The 17,296-nt window shown below is 18.2% G+C and overlaps 4 protein-coding genes across 4 annotated transcripts; 3 read left to right on the forward strand and 1 right to left on the reverse strand.

Annotated features, from left to right (window-relative positions):
* Nucleotides 1-2,509: 2,509 nt before the first annotated feature.
* Nucleotides 2,510-5,452, forward strand: PTEX150 (translocon component PTEX150, putative; the record flags this gene model as incomplete). The annotated part of the gene is made up of 1 exon (XM_028672085.1): nucleotides 2,510-5,452. The coding sequence occupies one exon, from the start codon at nucleotides 2,510-2,512 to the stop codon at nucleotides 5,450-5,452; it is 2,943 nt and encodes a 980-aa protein (XP_028528674.1).
* Nucleotides 5,453-6,301: 849 nt separating this feature from the next.
* On the forward strand, nucleotides 6,302-9,575 carry PGAL8A_00307900 (conserved Plasmodium protein, unknown function; the record flags this gene model as incomplete). Its single annotated transcript, XM_028672086.1, has 2 exons — nucleotides 6,302-9,417; nucleotides 9,530-9,575. The coding sequence occupies 2 exons, from the start codon at nucleotides 6,302-6,304 to the stop codon at nucleotides 9,573-9,575; spliced, it is 3,162 nt and encodes a 1,053-aa protein (XP_028528675.1).
* Nucleotides 9,576-10,232: 657 nt separating this feature from the next.
* Nucleotides 10,233-11,432, forward strand: PGAL8A_00308000 (conserved protein, unknown function; the record flags this gene model as incomplete). Its single annotated transcript, XM_028672089.1, has 1 exon — nucleotides 10,233-11,432. One exon carries the CDS (start codon nucleotides 10,233-10,235, stop codon nucleotides 11,430-11,432), a length of 1,200 nt encoding a protein of 399 aa, XP_028528676.1.
* Nucleotides 11,433-12,773: 1,341 nt separating this feature from the next.
* On the reverse strand, nucleotides 12,774-16,908 carry PGAL8A_00308100 (cGMP-dependent protein kinase, putative; the record flags this gene model as incomplete). Its single annotated transcript, XM_028672090.1, has 5 exons — nucleotides 12,774-14,630; nucleotides 14,883-15,313; nucleotides 15,516-15,690; nucleotides 15,880-15,949; nucleotides 16,880-16,908. The coding sequence occupies 5 exons, from the start codon at nucleotides 16,906-16,908 to the stop codon at nucleotides 12,774-12,776; spliced, it is 2,562 nt and encodes an 853-aa protein (XP_028528677.1).
* Between the last annotated feature and the right edge of the window lie 388 nt (nucleotides 16,909-17,296).

Genomic DNA, 17,296 nt, shown 5'->3' on the forward strand with positions numbered 1-17,296 from the left:
AATTATGTTTTTAAGATTTTTATATCTATTAAGTTATGCCAATATTCATTTTTTTAAAATATATCTTTAGTTGTATACATATGAATAATAGTAAATTTCTTACAAAAAAAAAATTTTAATTATAAAAATAAGTTATACCTTTTTACTTTATTTCATTGTTATCTTTCCTTTAATATTATATTCATATAAGATTATATATATATATATATATATATATATATATAAGCCTTTTAATTTTTGTTTGTAGTTTTAATTAATTAAACTAATAGTTTAAGAATTATTACTTTGCAAAATCTTAATTTCAATACGAAATGAAAGAGAATTTAAATTTTTTAAAAAGATAGAAATATAAAAATTTTCTATTTATTTATTATAAAAATTATCTTATTTTTGCACTATGATTAATTCACATATTTCTGTTAAGAAACAATATTTACCAGAACAAATATATACGAATTAAATAAAAATTTCTCTTTTTATTTTTATAAGATTTTGATTTCATCTTAATATATGTAAAAAACATAACGTAATAAAATTTTATAGAATATATATTTGGTATATTATAATTATAATAAAAAAAAATATAACATTAATTTAATTCCCCAAAAGTTCTTATAATCTCAGGGTAAATCTTATTACATTTATAAATTTCTTATTACACTTAATAGTATTTTTACTTTTTATATTTGTGTATATATATGTTTTAATGAATTGTTTGATTTAATTTATTATTTATTTTAGCCTTTTTATTTATAACAAATTTACCATTTATGTTTTGTTTTATTCTCCTTTGATATAAATAGAAATTTTTTTTAAGCACAAAAAAATACTTTAACTAATATAAATACCAACTAAATAATTACTTTAATTTTTTTATTCCTTTTATTTTATGAACTAATAAGAAAAAGGAATAGCTGTTTTACTATTTATAATTATTTTTCTACTATTACAATCCTATTTGAATAGACTAATAAGTAAAGAATAGAAATGCCTTTTTCTTTTTTTTTTTTTTTTTTTTCTATTAATATATATTTTTAAAATATAAAAATATTTTAATCATTTTATGAAGTACCTAATAATTATGGAATCTATATGGATCTCAAGAAAAAAAAAAAAAAAAAAGGAAATAAAAAAAAAAATAATAAAATTCAAAAATAATAAAAAATATATATTTTTTTAATATTTTATTTTTTAATGATTATTATATTAAATATTTTTATTTAGCATTTTCCTTTCAATGAGCTTTTTTAAATAAAATATAGTAATCTTTTGCTTGCATGCTTAAGTGCTAAAAAAAAAAAAAAAAAAAAAAAATAGAAATAATAATATTTTTTTTTATAGAAAAGAAAAAAAAAATTGATATAAATATTATATAGCTTTATATAAAATTGTAAAAAAAAAAAAGAATTAATAATGGCTGTAAAATTTCATATTATTACTTATTATAAATATTTCTTTAGTAATTTAAGAAATGACATGTATAAAAGTAATGAAGAAAAAATTTATTTTTATGCTTAAATTTTTTTTTTTTTTTTTTGTTTAATTCTTTTTGATTCATTAACTCGCCACTGTTACATGCAATTTTTAATTGTTTATATTTCTAGAGTATTTATAATTACATTGTTAAATTATCGTTCTTTATCTTAAAAAAAAAAAAAAAAAAAGATTAAACATAGTGCTTAAATATATTTATGAATTAATTTTTTAAACAGCTGTTGTTCATTTGATAAGTTTAAAACACACTATATATGTTGTCGTTTTTTTTTTTTTTTTTTTTTTTTTTTTTTCAACCTAATGATAAAATTTTTAATACTTTTAATTTTGTGAGTTTTATTTAAAGTATTTGATATTATTAATATTAATTTTCTTTTTTTTTTTTGGATATAATATTTCCTTATATTTTTATTATTATACAATTTTATTTTTAAATTATTGACCTACATTTACTTTTCATTTTACTCTTTCTTTTTTTTTCTTTTAGATTAATATTTCAATTAACCGTACTTCAAAAAATACAAGAATAAAAAAGAATTATAATTAATTTATCAAAATATATAATACAACAAATATTTTGTATATATAAGAATATATATTTTTAAAACACAGAATTGATTACAGTAATATTTTTTTTTTTATATAAATTTCATTATAATGAATAAACATAATTATTACATATATTTTGTTACATATTTCAATAACATGATAACATTTATTTTTATATAGAAAATATATATTAATAAAATGATTATTTATATATATAATTAATGTTACAACATTTATTATAGTATGATATATCTTACTTCTTTAAGTAGTAGAATTTTTTTTTAATAGATTTTATTATAAAACTTTTTTGTATGTGTTAAATATATTAGGTAAACAAAATTATCATAAAGAACAATATATAATACTTGTAGATTTTTAATATTTTTTTAGCTTTTTTTTTTTTTTTTTTTTTTTTTTTTTTTTTTTTTTTTTTTTTTTAATTTGTAATATAAAAATTGTAATTAACATGAGGTCATTAATTTTAATTTTTTTTTTCATTTATATATTAATTCATTATAATTGCGTTATTGCAAAAAACAAAAATAAAAATTTGAATCAAAAACCAGTATGTAACAAATCTTGTAATATAGATAATAATAATGAAGATGATATTAGTGAAGATGATAATGAAGATATAGAACAAAAAAGTGATGATTCTTCACAACAATCAAATGAACAAAAAGATGATAACAGCGTAATAAGAAAGATTAACCATGGTTTACCAGATGATGACAGTAGTTCAAGAGGAGGTGAAGATGAAGAACAAAAATATGGTGAGTCATCTTCTGGTATGGATTCTGTGAATAATGATGATGTAAATGATGATAGAAGGGATAATTATTTAGGTGATGATGACAATGTAAATTTAAATTTTGAGGATAATCCATTACAAGATAGTATTTTAGGTTTGAATGGATTTTTTCCAGGAAATTTAGGTGGAAGCAATCTTCAGAAAATATTGAATGATGATGCTTTTCAATCTTTTTTAAATTCTTTAGGAAATAGTGTAGGTAATAATTTTGATAATAAAAATAATATATTTGGTAACATTTTTAAAGACATGGTTAATGCAATTGATAAGAAAAATTTTGATGTAGAAGAAAAGAAAGGAAATGAGGAGAATATTGATGTAAATAAAAATAAAGGTAATTTAAGAAATGATGACGATGATGATGATGTTGATTATGATGATGATAGTGATAATGATACTAATTACTCAGGAGATAGTAATGAGGACATTTACAAAAATGAAGATAATCCATTTGTCAAAAAAAATAATGAAGATTCTTCATTAAATGCAGAAAATTTAAAAAAATTAAATGATATAAAGAATAAATTAGAAGATACATTAAAAAATGTTGGTTTTAATGTTGATAAATTAAAAGAAAATATTAAAAATAATAAAATGTTAAACAATAGCAATTACTTACAAAATGATGCATTTAAACAGTTTATGGCAAATTTACCAATAAATTCAACATTTGATGATTTAAAAACCAAAAATGATATAACTAGTAAAAAGAATAATGAAGGCAATAATAATAATTATTATGTATCTAATTCAAATAAAAATCAAGTTTCTTTTGAAGATAAACTTAACACATTTGGTGACATTTTAAATAGTATGAATAAAACTCCAGAAGAAGATAACGATGATGCAACAACACTATCTGATAATTCAGATGAAGAAGAAACATACATAGATGAACAAGAAAACTTATTCAATGAAGATGGTAACAGTAATAAGAGAAATTTTAATTTTAATGATGATAACTATGGAACGAGTGAAGAAAAATTAATATCATCATCTCTCAATAATATTAATAATTTTTATGGAGATAATACTAAATATCAATTGGATACATATGACATGGAAGATAATGAAAATTCTGATTTGGACTTAGAAGAAAAAGACAATTCAAATTTCAGAGAAATGGATAACCATAAGAATTTAGGAGAAGATGATGAAGATGATGAAGATGATGAAGATAATAACACGGATTCATATAGTATAAGTAATTTAAAAAATGAATTAAAGGAACATTTTGGAACGGATGATGAACATATAGATAATGTTATCAATAAATACAGCACTTTAAATAAAAATCAAAAAAAGATAGAAAATAATGAAGATAATGATGAAAATGAAGAAAATAGCAAAATAAACATTGAAGCTCTTAAAAAGTTAATTGAAGAAGGGAAATTAACTTATGATGATTTAACCGATGAAGAATTAGAAATGTTAGCTTCACCTGATGATAGCTTTTTTGATCTTTCTCCTTACCCAAGTGATGAAAAAGATATATCAATAAATGAAACATCTGGTTTATATAATGAACAACTTAAGAAATATTTAGAATCTTATGGAAATTATCATATTAGTTATGATCCCAAAGCTATTGATTACTTAAAGCAAAAAAAGATGGAAAATAAAGAAGAAGATAAGGAGGATGATTATTACGATTCATACAAACAAATAGAACACTCATATCAAGGAATACCAGTAAACTACAATCACCCAGCACCACAATTAATTGGTAATAATTATATTTATACTTCTGCATATGATAAAAAAGAGGAATTAATAAAATATTTGAAAGAAAATAATAAAAATTTGGGAATATCAAAAAACGAAAAAAATGTACAGAAAAATAATGTAAATTCAAACGATAAAATTAGTAATAATTCAGATTATTATAAAAAACAAAAAATTTTGAAATTAATTAAAATGATTGAAAATGATAAGAAAAATGAAAAAAAAATTCCAAGTTCACAAAATATTGAAAATGTTAAAATGACTTATAAAAATTTAACGAATGAAGATAACAACTTTACTATATTTTCGAAAGAGGAGCTTGATAGAATGGTTCGCCAATTTGATTACAATAACTTAAAAGAACCTTCTCATTTAAGAAATATACCAGTTAATTTTAAGTCCAATAAAGAAACGAATAAAAAGATTGCTAATCCAAAATTAACAAATATGAATAACAAAAATTATAATAATGCAAATAAATATTTTTCGTATAATAAAAAAAATGCTAATTCATTAAATGGAAAAAATTTACGAAATACAAAAAAAAATAATGAAAAAAAATTGACAAACAGATGTAGTGGAAAAAGTTGTTCTTTAAAAAATGAACAATATACTAAAAATAACAAAGAGATACAAAATAAAGATAATTCTAGAAGTAAAAAAAATAATAGTATCAAGTATCCATTTCCATCTAATAAAGGAATATCATATGAAGATTTGATAAATAACTATTTCTATAAAATGTTAATTGAAGTTCCAGATTTAAATATTTTAAAAGAGAAAATCCTTAAATTACCATATAGTAAGGAAGCTAAAAAATTACTCCTAAAAAAATATTATCAACATATAAAGGAACATAAGGAAAAAACATGAAAGATAAAAATGTAAAATATACTTATTTATAAATCACTTTGACGAAAATTTTTTAAATATAGAAAAGTTATTTAAATTTCTTAAAAAATTATTTTAAGTTTAAAATTAATTACTGTTAATTTCATATTATTTTAAAAAACAAAAACAGTAAATTTTTAATTTTAATTAAGGAGTTGACAATATTATAAAAAAATATGGTAAAATTTTTTTTTTTTTTTTTTAATTTTTTTAAGATTTGATTTTTATTTTTTAACATTCATAATATTCGAAAGTATAAATATTTGATTATTTTTTATTTGATTTTTTATAAAGTATGTATATTTGCTTATTAAGTTTTTTTATTTTGTTTTAAATTTATAAGAAAATAAAGAACAAAAACAATATATATTTTTTTAAAAATTTTTAAAAGTAGGTTTGATAATTTGAATTTTTTTTTTTTTTTTTTTTTTTTTTTGTAATCTTTAATAAACTAATCACTATAGAGGTTATTCTAGTTTATTATAATGAATGTTATTTATTTTATATATTTAGCTTTAATATTTTATTTTTATTTTTTTAAATTTTAAAAATTTTTATATAAGTTTACTTATTTTTTCCAACATATTCAACATAGATTGTGATTAACTATATGCTTCATGTAATAATGAAGTATAAATTGATAAAAACATTTATATATATATATATATATTTAGTCAATAAATAAAAATGAATAATACTATTTTGATAAAAAGATGAAGAAAAGTTAAAAATTACAAAAATATTTTAATTATAAAAAATAAAAAATCTTTAAAATTTTATCCCTTAAAAAAAAAAAAAAAAAGAGAAAAAATTAAACTGAATTATTATAACATGAAATTCAAAACATTTCCTATAGAAAAATTAAATATAAATACTCATAAATTATCTTATATAATTTTAGAAAAGGAAATAAATAATAAAATTAATTATATATTAAATCTTATAATATTTGATACAAACAAGAAAAGTAATTGCATATATAGAAATGAATATATAGATTATATCAATAATAATTTATATAAATTAGAAGATAAAAGTCACATATTTCGCGATTCAATAAACAATTTACATATCAAATGGAGATATTACAACAAAATTTCAATTAATGTATTAAAAGAATATGTTAAGTTATTTTATAGAAAAAAAAAAAATTCAAACTTTTTTTCTATAAATGAGGAACTTATAAATATAGAAAAAAAAGAGTGTCATAAACAAAATAAAGACAAAAATGATGTTAAATTAATTAATGAAGTGATTAATGAAAATGAAAAATTGAATAACGTCAATAGAATTACTCATAAAAACATAGTCTATAAAAATATATTAAGTCGAAAATCGATTGAAAGTAAAAATAAAAGAGAAACTGAAAATTCATGTATTAATAGTTCAAACGATTATTATGTCAATTTTTATAAAGATATAAATATAAATGATATTAAATACATTTGGCTAAAACATTTATTAGTAATTTTTAAGTTACTAATTGAATGCAATTTAAAAGTTGATGATAAAAGAAAATTGGATATCACTAGGGTAATTACAAATTTCCTCAAAAATAATAATATTAACATAAATACTGATTTGTATTTTTCTTATACTTATTTACTATCTAAAATTAACATGATAGATAAGGAATTAGTAATATTAATGTGTAATAATGTAAAAGACGATTATAAGTTTTTAAGTTCATTGAACAAATATTATCTTTTCAGTTGCATACATAATTTTGATTTTTCATCCAAGAAATTTCAACAAATTATAAATTATTTAAATCACTATTTTTATGAATTAATAAAAGAAGAATATATAAATATAAAAAGATATAGTTACTTTAATGAAAAAAATGAAACATCAAATAAAGATTCGTTAGAAGAAAAAAAAAAAGATAGTTGTCTTAATAATAATCAAATTTTCAAAGAAATGCCCGTAAATTGTATAAATAAACTCATAGCACCTTCAATTTCAAAAAATAAAAGTGAAGAATTTATAATTATAAATAATTATTTATTTGATATTTATGAAAATTTATATAAACGTAAAAAATACATATCATATGTAGACAAAATTATATTTCAATATATAATAAATGAGGAGTTGTTAAAATATAATAAAATACATTTAAAAATATTTAGAAGTATATTAAAAATATGCAATAAAGATATGTTACATTATTTATTTAAAAAAATAATAGAAAACATAGAAAGCTATGACACTTCGGAAATATATAATATGTTCAGGTATTTTATAAAAAGTAAAAGTGAATTTTTTCAAGATTTTTTATTAATTTTGAAAGACAAGAATTTTGAAAATATGAATATAAAATATTTAATATACTTATATATATCTATAAATAGAATTTTAGCCAAAGATTTTAAAAAAAACAAAAAAAAAAAAAACTCATTTTCTATTCAAAATTATTATATAGAAGAATTTTCAAGTATAAATTATGATGAGTATGATAAATTAATAAATGAAATTAATATTGAGAAAAAAAAAGAAGAGACAACAGATAGTTTAGATGCAAATAATTTAATAAGGAAATGTGAGGATTTTTTTAATAATGAATCAGAAATGGAGAATAATAATTTAAAAGTGATAAGTGAATGCTTAGATATTATCAACAGTATCAATGAGGAAATGATTACTGTTTTAATAAAAAAAATTAACTATTTAAATTCTAATAACATAATAACTATATTATATAATACCTGTTCCATATTTTTTGAAAAACAAATTATTTTTGTGAATAAATTGTTTTCACAGTTATATGAAGAAAATTATATAATTATAAACTTTTTGCATATATATAATAAATTATTTTACAATTTCGTTTTTTATTACAACAAACAGGATAATAATATAAAATTAATGAATCTTATGGATAATATTAAAGAAAATATGAAATTAATTTCTGTATATGAAAAAAAAACTGAAATTGGTTTTAATTATATCAAGAAACGTTATTATATAAATGAACATATTTTAAATGATATTAGTAAATATACGATAATATTAAATATCTATGATAAATTTTTTTTAGATACATTTATGTACTATATATATTTAAACAGTGAAAAATCTGAAGTATACAAAAAAAAATTAATTTTGCTTATCATTCATATATACACCCACTTTCAATTTATATTTTTTAATAGTAGTAATAGAATTCTTCCAATAAATATACTAGAATTAATTTTTAACTATAGTCAACGTATTATAAAAAACATAAATATATATATTAACGCCATTATATGTGCATTAAGATTCACAGAAAAAAGGAAAATTTTTAAATCAAATAAAAATGAAAATAAATCAAATATGAAAGATAGCAATTTTTGTAAACATCATGTACTTAATAGCTCAAGTTACGATATAAACCTATTACTTTATAATCTTTTTAATGAAAATGAATTTAATATAAATAGTTTAAATATCAATGAAAATAACGATTCAAACATCTTGCACATCAATGTAAATAACAATTTTGATAATACACTTTCAGCAAATGTAGATGAAAATATTAATAATAATTTTGATAAGAAGTTTTCTAGTATTATGAATTATAATTTACAAGATAATATAAATAATACCATAAGTAATATAAGAAACTTCCTTTTTATAGCTCAATATATAAATTACATTTGTTCTTATATTTATATTAGAACAAATTCAAGCGAAAGTTTATCTATTAAAGAAAACCTAATATACATCTGTTTGAGTCTACTGAAATATAATAAAGAAAATACATTTGTTATAAATAATATTTTTAAAATATTGAAAGGAATGAATTCAGATGATATGTGTAAAAATATTATTTTTATAATTGCTTTAGATTATATTCACAAATATTGCAACATTAAAGGGATACTTATTAAGTTATTTCGTTTTTTAAAAAAAGATGATATCAGAAAAATATCCTCTTTTAATATACCATCTAATAATACCAAGTAAGAAAAATAATTTGTTTTATATCTTTTATAATAAAAAGAAAGTTACAAAAAATGTCTACATTTTAATATTTACAATTTTTTTTTTTCTTTATTTTTTTTTTTTTTATAGTCTTAAAATTCTAACAAGATATTTAAAACATTTGGAAAAAAGATGATTAAAAAGTTAATTTATATATACTATTAATAAGATTGGAAAAAAAAAAAAAAAAAGTTACAAATAACTTTATTTTTTTAAATAATAACATTTTGTATAATAGTAGTAACAAACATGATTTAAAATTACTAGTTTTGTATTTTTTATTTTATTTTGAAAAAACCTTGTGTAATTTCGATTTTTTTTTTTTTTTTTTTTTTTTTTTTTTATATATATGAAAAAAAACTTGCAATATAAATAAAAAGATTTTTATTTTAATTTTCAATTAATTTTCAATTAATTTTCAATTAATTTTCAATTAATTTTCAATTAATTTTCAATTAATTTTCAAATAATTTTTTATTTATAATTTTTTAAATTAGATATTGTAACATTCATCATTTGTTTTTACTATTTATTTTTATTTTTTTCCTAAGAATTTTTTTTTAATAAATTATTAAAAATAATAAACTATATTAATTTAAGATAGATTTATATATTTCTTTTTTTTTAAATTGTTTTAAAAAAGTATATATATGTATATATATACAAGAGAATTAATATTATAAAAATATAATTTAAAAAATATTAATGAAGAAAAAAAAAAATACTACGATATAAATATATAAATTAGAAAATTTACACATTTTGAATATAATTTTCTTTTTCAATTTATGATATGAGTTCAAATATAAGTATATGGAAAAAGGAATTAGGTCCTAATTTAAGTGATATATTTTTAAAAAAAGATTTAGATGATGTAATTAATAATGATGAAAAAAAAAAATATATATATCTGAATACTATAGATGGAGGAATTAAAAACAGTCAAGATAAAAAGGAAAAATATAGTGATTTTATATGTAGAGATAAGTTTATTTATGATGTAAATATTACTTGTTTTCCTAATTATATGCACAAATCTTCTTTAAATATTAAAAAGAAATTTGATATATGTGATTTAATAATAGAAGTTAGAGATGCTAGATTGCCTTTTACTAGTACAAATGACTTCATAATTGATAGCTTAAAACAATATAAAAATAAAAAACGTATTGTTATTTTAAATAAGGTTGATTTAATATCAAAAAAAGTAGCTTTAAAAGCACAAAATTTAATTGAGGAAAAAACTAATTCCATATGTTTATTAACTTCATCAAAATATAATAAGAATATATCAAAAATTAGAGATATATGTAAAGAAATAAAGCCAAAATTTAAGAGTTTTGGTGTTTTTGCTATGTTAATAGGTTTACCAAATGTAGGAAAGTCAAGTATTATTAATTCTTTTAAGGATGTTACTTATAATATGGGGAAATATGGTTATAAAAATAATAAAATAGCATTTGAAGTCAATAGAAAAAAAGTAAAAACAAACATTATAGCAGGAACGACTAAATTAGTTGATACTTATAAAGTATCTAATAACCCTTTGATTTATTTTATAGATACACCAGGAATTTTTTTACCTAAAATGAATGATAAGGAAATTAGTTTAAAATTAAGTGCAATAGGGAATATTTTGAATTATAAGTATGATCATATGTATGTAGGGGATTATATACTATTTACATTGAATAAATATAAATATTATAATTATGTTAAAGTTATAGGTTTAGATTCTCCAACCAATGATATACGTTTTGTCAGCAATGTTATATCAACAAAATTAAATTTATGTAGAAATTATAAGTATTTAGATATTAATGGTGGTTGCAGATTTTTTATTGATTTATTTAGATTAGGATTATTTGGACAAATATGCTTAGATTTAGTACCAAATAAAAAGGATTTTGTTACATATTTTGATTTTAAATCAGAAGAGCCATTAACAGTTAATTCTCAAAAACATCCTTTACCTTTTAGAGGTTTATTATAATAAGTATGAACAAAAAAAGAGCTTGTTTAATTTTATTATTTTTAACTATAACTTAAAATTATTATACTCTATACAATATGTGTATATTAAGGATATTTATTTTATATTTAAATGTAATGTTTATTTTTTTTATCCTTTACATTGATTAGTATTTCAATTATTTATTACTTTTTTTTTGGTTACTTTATTAATTTTTTTTTTTTTTTTTTTTAGTATTTTATTGGAACATTTTTTATTTTAAATAATTATTTGAAATTTTTTATAAACTATATAGATAATTGAAAACAAAAATAAATAAAATTGAAAAAAATAATTAAAAATTATTTAATTCATATCATTTTTACTTTTGTTATATTAATGTGTCTTTTTCCATGTGGTTAAAAATAATTCAAGTTTTTCCCTTTTACCTCATACTTTATATAAAAAAAATGATTAAGAAATCAATAAAAAATTCATAGAAATAAGGAAAAATATTAAAGTAGTTAAAATTAAAAGTATATTATAAAACAAATGAAAAAAAAAAAAAAATTTTTTTTTAATATTTTTACTGAAGAGAGTTGTAAGTATAAAATATATAAAAAAAAAAAAAAAAAACTTACAAAAATAAAAATATATTTATAAATAAATGCAAACTTAAATATCTTCAAATAATTTATAGGAAAAAAGAAGAATTATTTTAAATTTTATTTTAAATATTTTAATTTTATAAAGACAATTTTTTTTTTTACAAGATTTCATTTACAATAAATTATGCGTTTGCTAAATATAATTTTAATGAGTATATTAACAAATATATAATATTATAAATTTGAAAAATAATAAATGTAATGATAAAAATTATATATATTTCAAAATTTTATAATAAATATAAATGCAATTATACTCTAAATGCAAATTTTCCAGAAGAAGGAAAAAAGGATATAAATAAAAAAGACAAAAAAAAAAAAAAAAAAAAAAAAAAAAAAAAAAAAGAGATTCTTAAATATATTACAAATTATGTAATTCTCTTATTTTTCTGTTTACATAAAAAATATATAAATGTATAAACTCATGAAATATGCAATTTTCTACATAATAAAAATATAGGTTATAATAGATGAAATGATAATATTTAAGTAAATATATACACACAAAAAATTATAAATTTTAAAATATATATAAATAAAATAATTTTTACAAATTATTTTTTAATAAAAGGATAAAATTTTACTTTAACAAAAGTTAAAATGAAGATATAGAAAAAAAAAAAAAAAAAAAAAAAAAAAAATGTGAATTTTAAAATAGGATAGTAATTAACTAATTATATATACTTTTTTTTTTTTCTTTTTTTTTTTTTTAAAATTAGAAATCTATGTCCCAATTATCATCATCATTTAATGGCTCTTCTTCATTTGTAGCATCTTCTTCTTCAATTTGTTTTATATCTATATCTTCTGCATATGTTTCTCCTTTTGATATTAAAGGTGGATCAAGTAAACGTCCAGCTAATTTATCCCAATCAAAAGTTGAAAAAAAGGGATGTTCTTTTATATCTTTAAATCCATTAATAGAACAACCAATTCTTCCTTGAGGTAATCTACATAATAATCTTTTCATTAAATTTATGCTATCCGTATCTGTAACATATTCTGGGAAGTTAAGTTGTCCTGTTAATATATCACGAAAAATTTCTAATTGATCTTCTTCATCATTTCCAAAAGGTAAAGGACCACATATAAATTCATACAAGCAGATTCCAAGTGCCCAAATATCAACAGTACAACCATAACCTTTTCCTAATATAACCTCAGGTGCCATATAGTGAGGCGTTCCTACAAGTGTGTAAGCTCTACCTTGTATTTTTTTAGCACATCCAAAATCAATTAATTTAACATATCCTTGTTTATCTAATAAAATATTTTCTGGTTTTAAATCTCTATAAACAATATTTCTTTCATGTAAATATTCTATTGCTAATATAATGGAACCTAAATAAAATTGAGCTTGTGGTTTTGATAATAAACCTAATTTTCTTATAGCATCGTATAATTCACCTCCTGTTACTAATTCTGTAAGAAAATAAAAATATCTAGAATCTTTAAATGTTCTGACTAATCTGATAATAAATGGATGATCATTTTCTGCAGTTATTTCTCTTTCTAACTTTATATTAGTTTGTTGATTCAAGTTAATTATACTTCTTTTACTAACGCATTTTAAGGCATATCTAATTTTTGTAGGTTTATGAAGAACCAATTTAACAGTACCAAAAGTTCCTCTACCTATAATTCTTTCTGTTTCTAATTCTTCCATCTCTACTTTTGTATCTTGCATTTTAATTCTTTCTTCCAAATGTGCTAACATGGGTCCTTGAATAATCTGTAAAAAAACACTTTTATCAACAAACCAACATTCAACATTATTTACTTTGCTTATAACAGATGCAGTTCTGGGTTCATCGTATAACAAAGCTCTTTCTCCAAAATAATCATTTTTTCCTAATGTTCTTAATCTTTTATTATTTTTTACTATTTCTACTTCTCCTGTTTTTATAATATAAAATCTAGAACCCATTTCTCCTTCTTGTATTATATAATCACCTTCTTCATATCTGGTTGTTCTAAAAGCTTCAATTAATAAATTACATTGGTTTTCAGTCAAATATCTAAATATATACATTTTTTTTATAATACTTTTTTTATTGTTATAATCGATAGAAGCATCTATGTTATTATTTCCTAAGCAGTTTGCTAAACATGATTCAGTTATTAAAGCTATTTTACAAACTTCTAATGATTTAATTGTATGCTTAAATTTTTGTTTCTGATTTAAAACATATTGATCACCAAAAGACTTTCCCCTTGTTAATATACCAATAGATTCATCATCAAGAAAAAGTTCTACTTTTCCTTCCAATACTATGATATATTTAACAGATTTTATTTTATCTTTATGTAGAATATGATAATTTGCCGGATAATCTCTTACAATAGCCGTATCAGCTATGTCATTCAATTGCTCTCCACTGAACTGCTTAAAAATTTCACTTTGTTGTAAAGCTTCAGTCATTATATTACGAAATAAAACTACTTGCAAGTTACCTAATACTATGTTTAATAATTTTCTACAAATAGATGCACAAGCAGTGTATTCTTTTGCAATTATAGTTGCACTTCTTGGCTCATCGTACAATAATGCTCTCTCCCCAAAATAAGATCCCTATTAATAAAAAGCGAGAAAAAAAAAAAAAAAAAAAAAAAAAATAAAAATAAAAATATATACATAATATATAATATAGAGATTCTTGTATATTTTACACCACCAAGAGATAAAATATTTATATATTTATATTAAATTGGAGAATTATGAAATACATAATTTTATTAAAGTTGTGTATTACATATAAAAAAAAAAAAAAATAAACGTATGTTCGTATATATATATATATATATATATATATATAATAATTACTTTATTAAGAACTCTTATTTCTTTATCATTAATATAAACTGTAGCTTTACCTTCTTTTAAAATATATAAAACATCTCCATAATCTCCCTGTTTTACAATTGTTTCACCTGGTTTAAAATTTTGAATAACGCAAGCATTTGTAATCATGTTTTTTTGAGCTTCTGTTAGCATATCAAAAACAGAAACAGAATCAATAAATGCTCTATTTTCATTAAAATTTCTATTTGATAATTGTTTTAAAGTTGCTCTAAAAGTGCTCCTTTGTACTCCCCATAAGGTTCCATCTGTTACTGCCATTATAGTTGCACTTCTTTGAGTGTTATGAATCAAAGCTGCTTCACCAAATGAATTTCCTTTACTCATAGTTTTTACCTTTTTTTCATTTACATAAACATCAAACTTTCCACTATTTATAATAAAAAAATAAGAACCTATATGAAAATATTATAAAAGGGGAAAAAAAAAAAAAAATTTACAATATTCTATGTTGAAATATTACATAAAAATATATAAGTAAAATATATATATAATAAATATATATAATTATGTAAATAAAGAAAGAAAAGTCTATTTATAAAATTATATAATAAAGGGAATTTAATTTTTAAATGATTTTACACTTTTTATTTATACCTTTTTCCCCTTGTTTTATAACTATATTTCCACTTTTAAAAACAAAAAATTGCATATAATTAGACAAAGTTAAAATTTCGTTATCATTTAAAGTACTACACACAAGATTATTTTTTAGAGACGTTTTAATCATGTCAATATCATCTGAAAGTTTTTCTCTAAGTTCTAGGTGATCCTAAAAGATTTTAATGGAGAGGGGGAAAAAAAAAAAGAAAAAAAAAAAAAAGATTAAATCATATATATTTAACAAATAATGACAAACTTAAAAAATTTGTTATTTTACATGTAGAAATATGTACAATTATAAAATATTAATAATGTTTCAGCTTAATAAAATATATGATAAAATAATTTTGTTTAATACCTCCATTAAACTATCTTCCCCTGTGAAATCATCATTAGCAAAAATCGCTTTCTTTTTATTTCTTTCATTACTAACATATAATAAAAAAAAAAATATTAAAATAAAAAAATCATATTTCAATATTTTATAAAAAAATATAGAATGAATATACAGTTTAATAAATATATTGAACATATATAAATTGTGTAGAGTTTTTTTTATATATGTGAATATATAATAAAAGGAGTAGATAAAAAAAAGTTTTATATTTATGTATGTATTGCCTTTTTTGTAACCTAATTTTTTCTTTAGTTTTTACTTATAAATTTTAAATATGTTAAATTACATTTAAATATAAATAATATAAAAAACAAGAAATAATTATTTCTGTTATTTTAGTTTGTAAATGAAACACAAAATAAATTAACATATAAATATAAAAAAAACAAAATTACTAATAAGAACATAATAATTTTAATAATGTTGAATTAAGAAAAAACATAAATAGTATTAATATTTAGTTTGTTCAATTTTCTTATAAGATATCTAAAGAAAAATAGCATATATTTATATATAATAAAAAAAAAAAAAAGAAAAAAATATGAATTATACTAATGAAGGAAACTGTTGGTTTATGAACAAAGTTTAGAATATTGATAATATATTAATCCTTTTTATATATTTTTAGATTGAAAAATATAATATATTATTATGTAACGATATTTTTTTTTTTTTTTTTTTTTTGAGTCTATTTCTTTTATAAATTCATATTAACCTTTACATATATATACAATCTTAATATATAGTCCATCAAAATGATAAAAAAAAAAAAAAAAAAAATAGTTTTTAACAAAGTGTGCGCATTCGTTTTTATGAAAAATTTTACAATATTTTTTATATTAAGGGTTATATATATATAAATATATTTTAGAAAAAATATTTGTTTTCCTTTAATGTATTAAATATACAATATATATATAAGTTATAAATATATATATATATATATATTTATTTCAATTACATTTTTTTTGGAACATCTTCGTTATCCATCTTTTTTATTATCTAAAATTCTCTTCAAAATTTTTAGTTTACAAACTTTTAAAAATGTGTAAAAATATATTTATTTGGGAATATTTTTTTCATAAAATTACAAATAGTAATTATTAAAACATGATGAAATAAAGAATATAAATTAAAAAAGTTAATTGATATAAGTTAAAAAAAAAAAAATTTAAATATGTAAAAAAATTCCTAAAAGTATCGAGAAGAGTATATATTTGCAGAAATGAAAAAAAAATTAGCTACAAAACATGAATAATTAAAATTAGAAAAAAGAAATATTTAAAGAAAAATTTATTAACAATAATGTTTTTTTTTATTTTTTTTTTTTTATATATATATTATTTTTTTTTAAAGTAATAAAAAAAAAAAAAAAAAA

Source organism: Plasmodium gallinaceum (assembly GCF_900005855.1).
Source record: "Plasmodium gallinaceum strain 8A genome assembly, contig: PGAL8A_v1_87, whole genome shotgun sequence".
In the NCBI taxonomy this organism is placed as follows: domain Eukaryota; phylum Apicomplexa; class Aconoidasida; order Haemosporida; family Plasmodiidae; genus Plasmodium; species Plasmodium gallinaceum.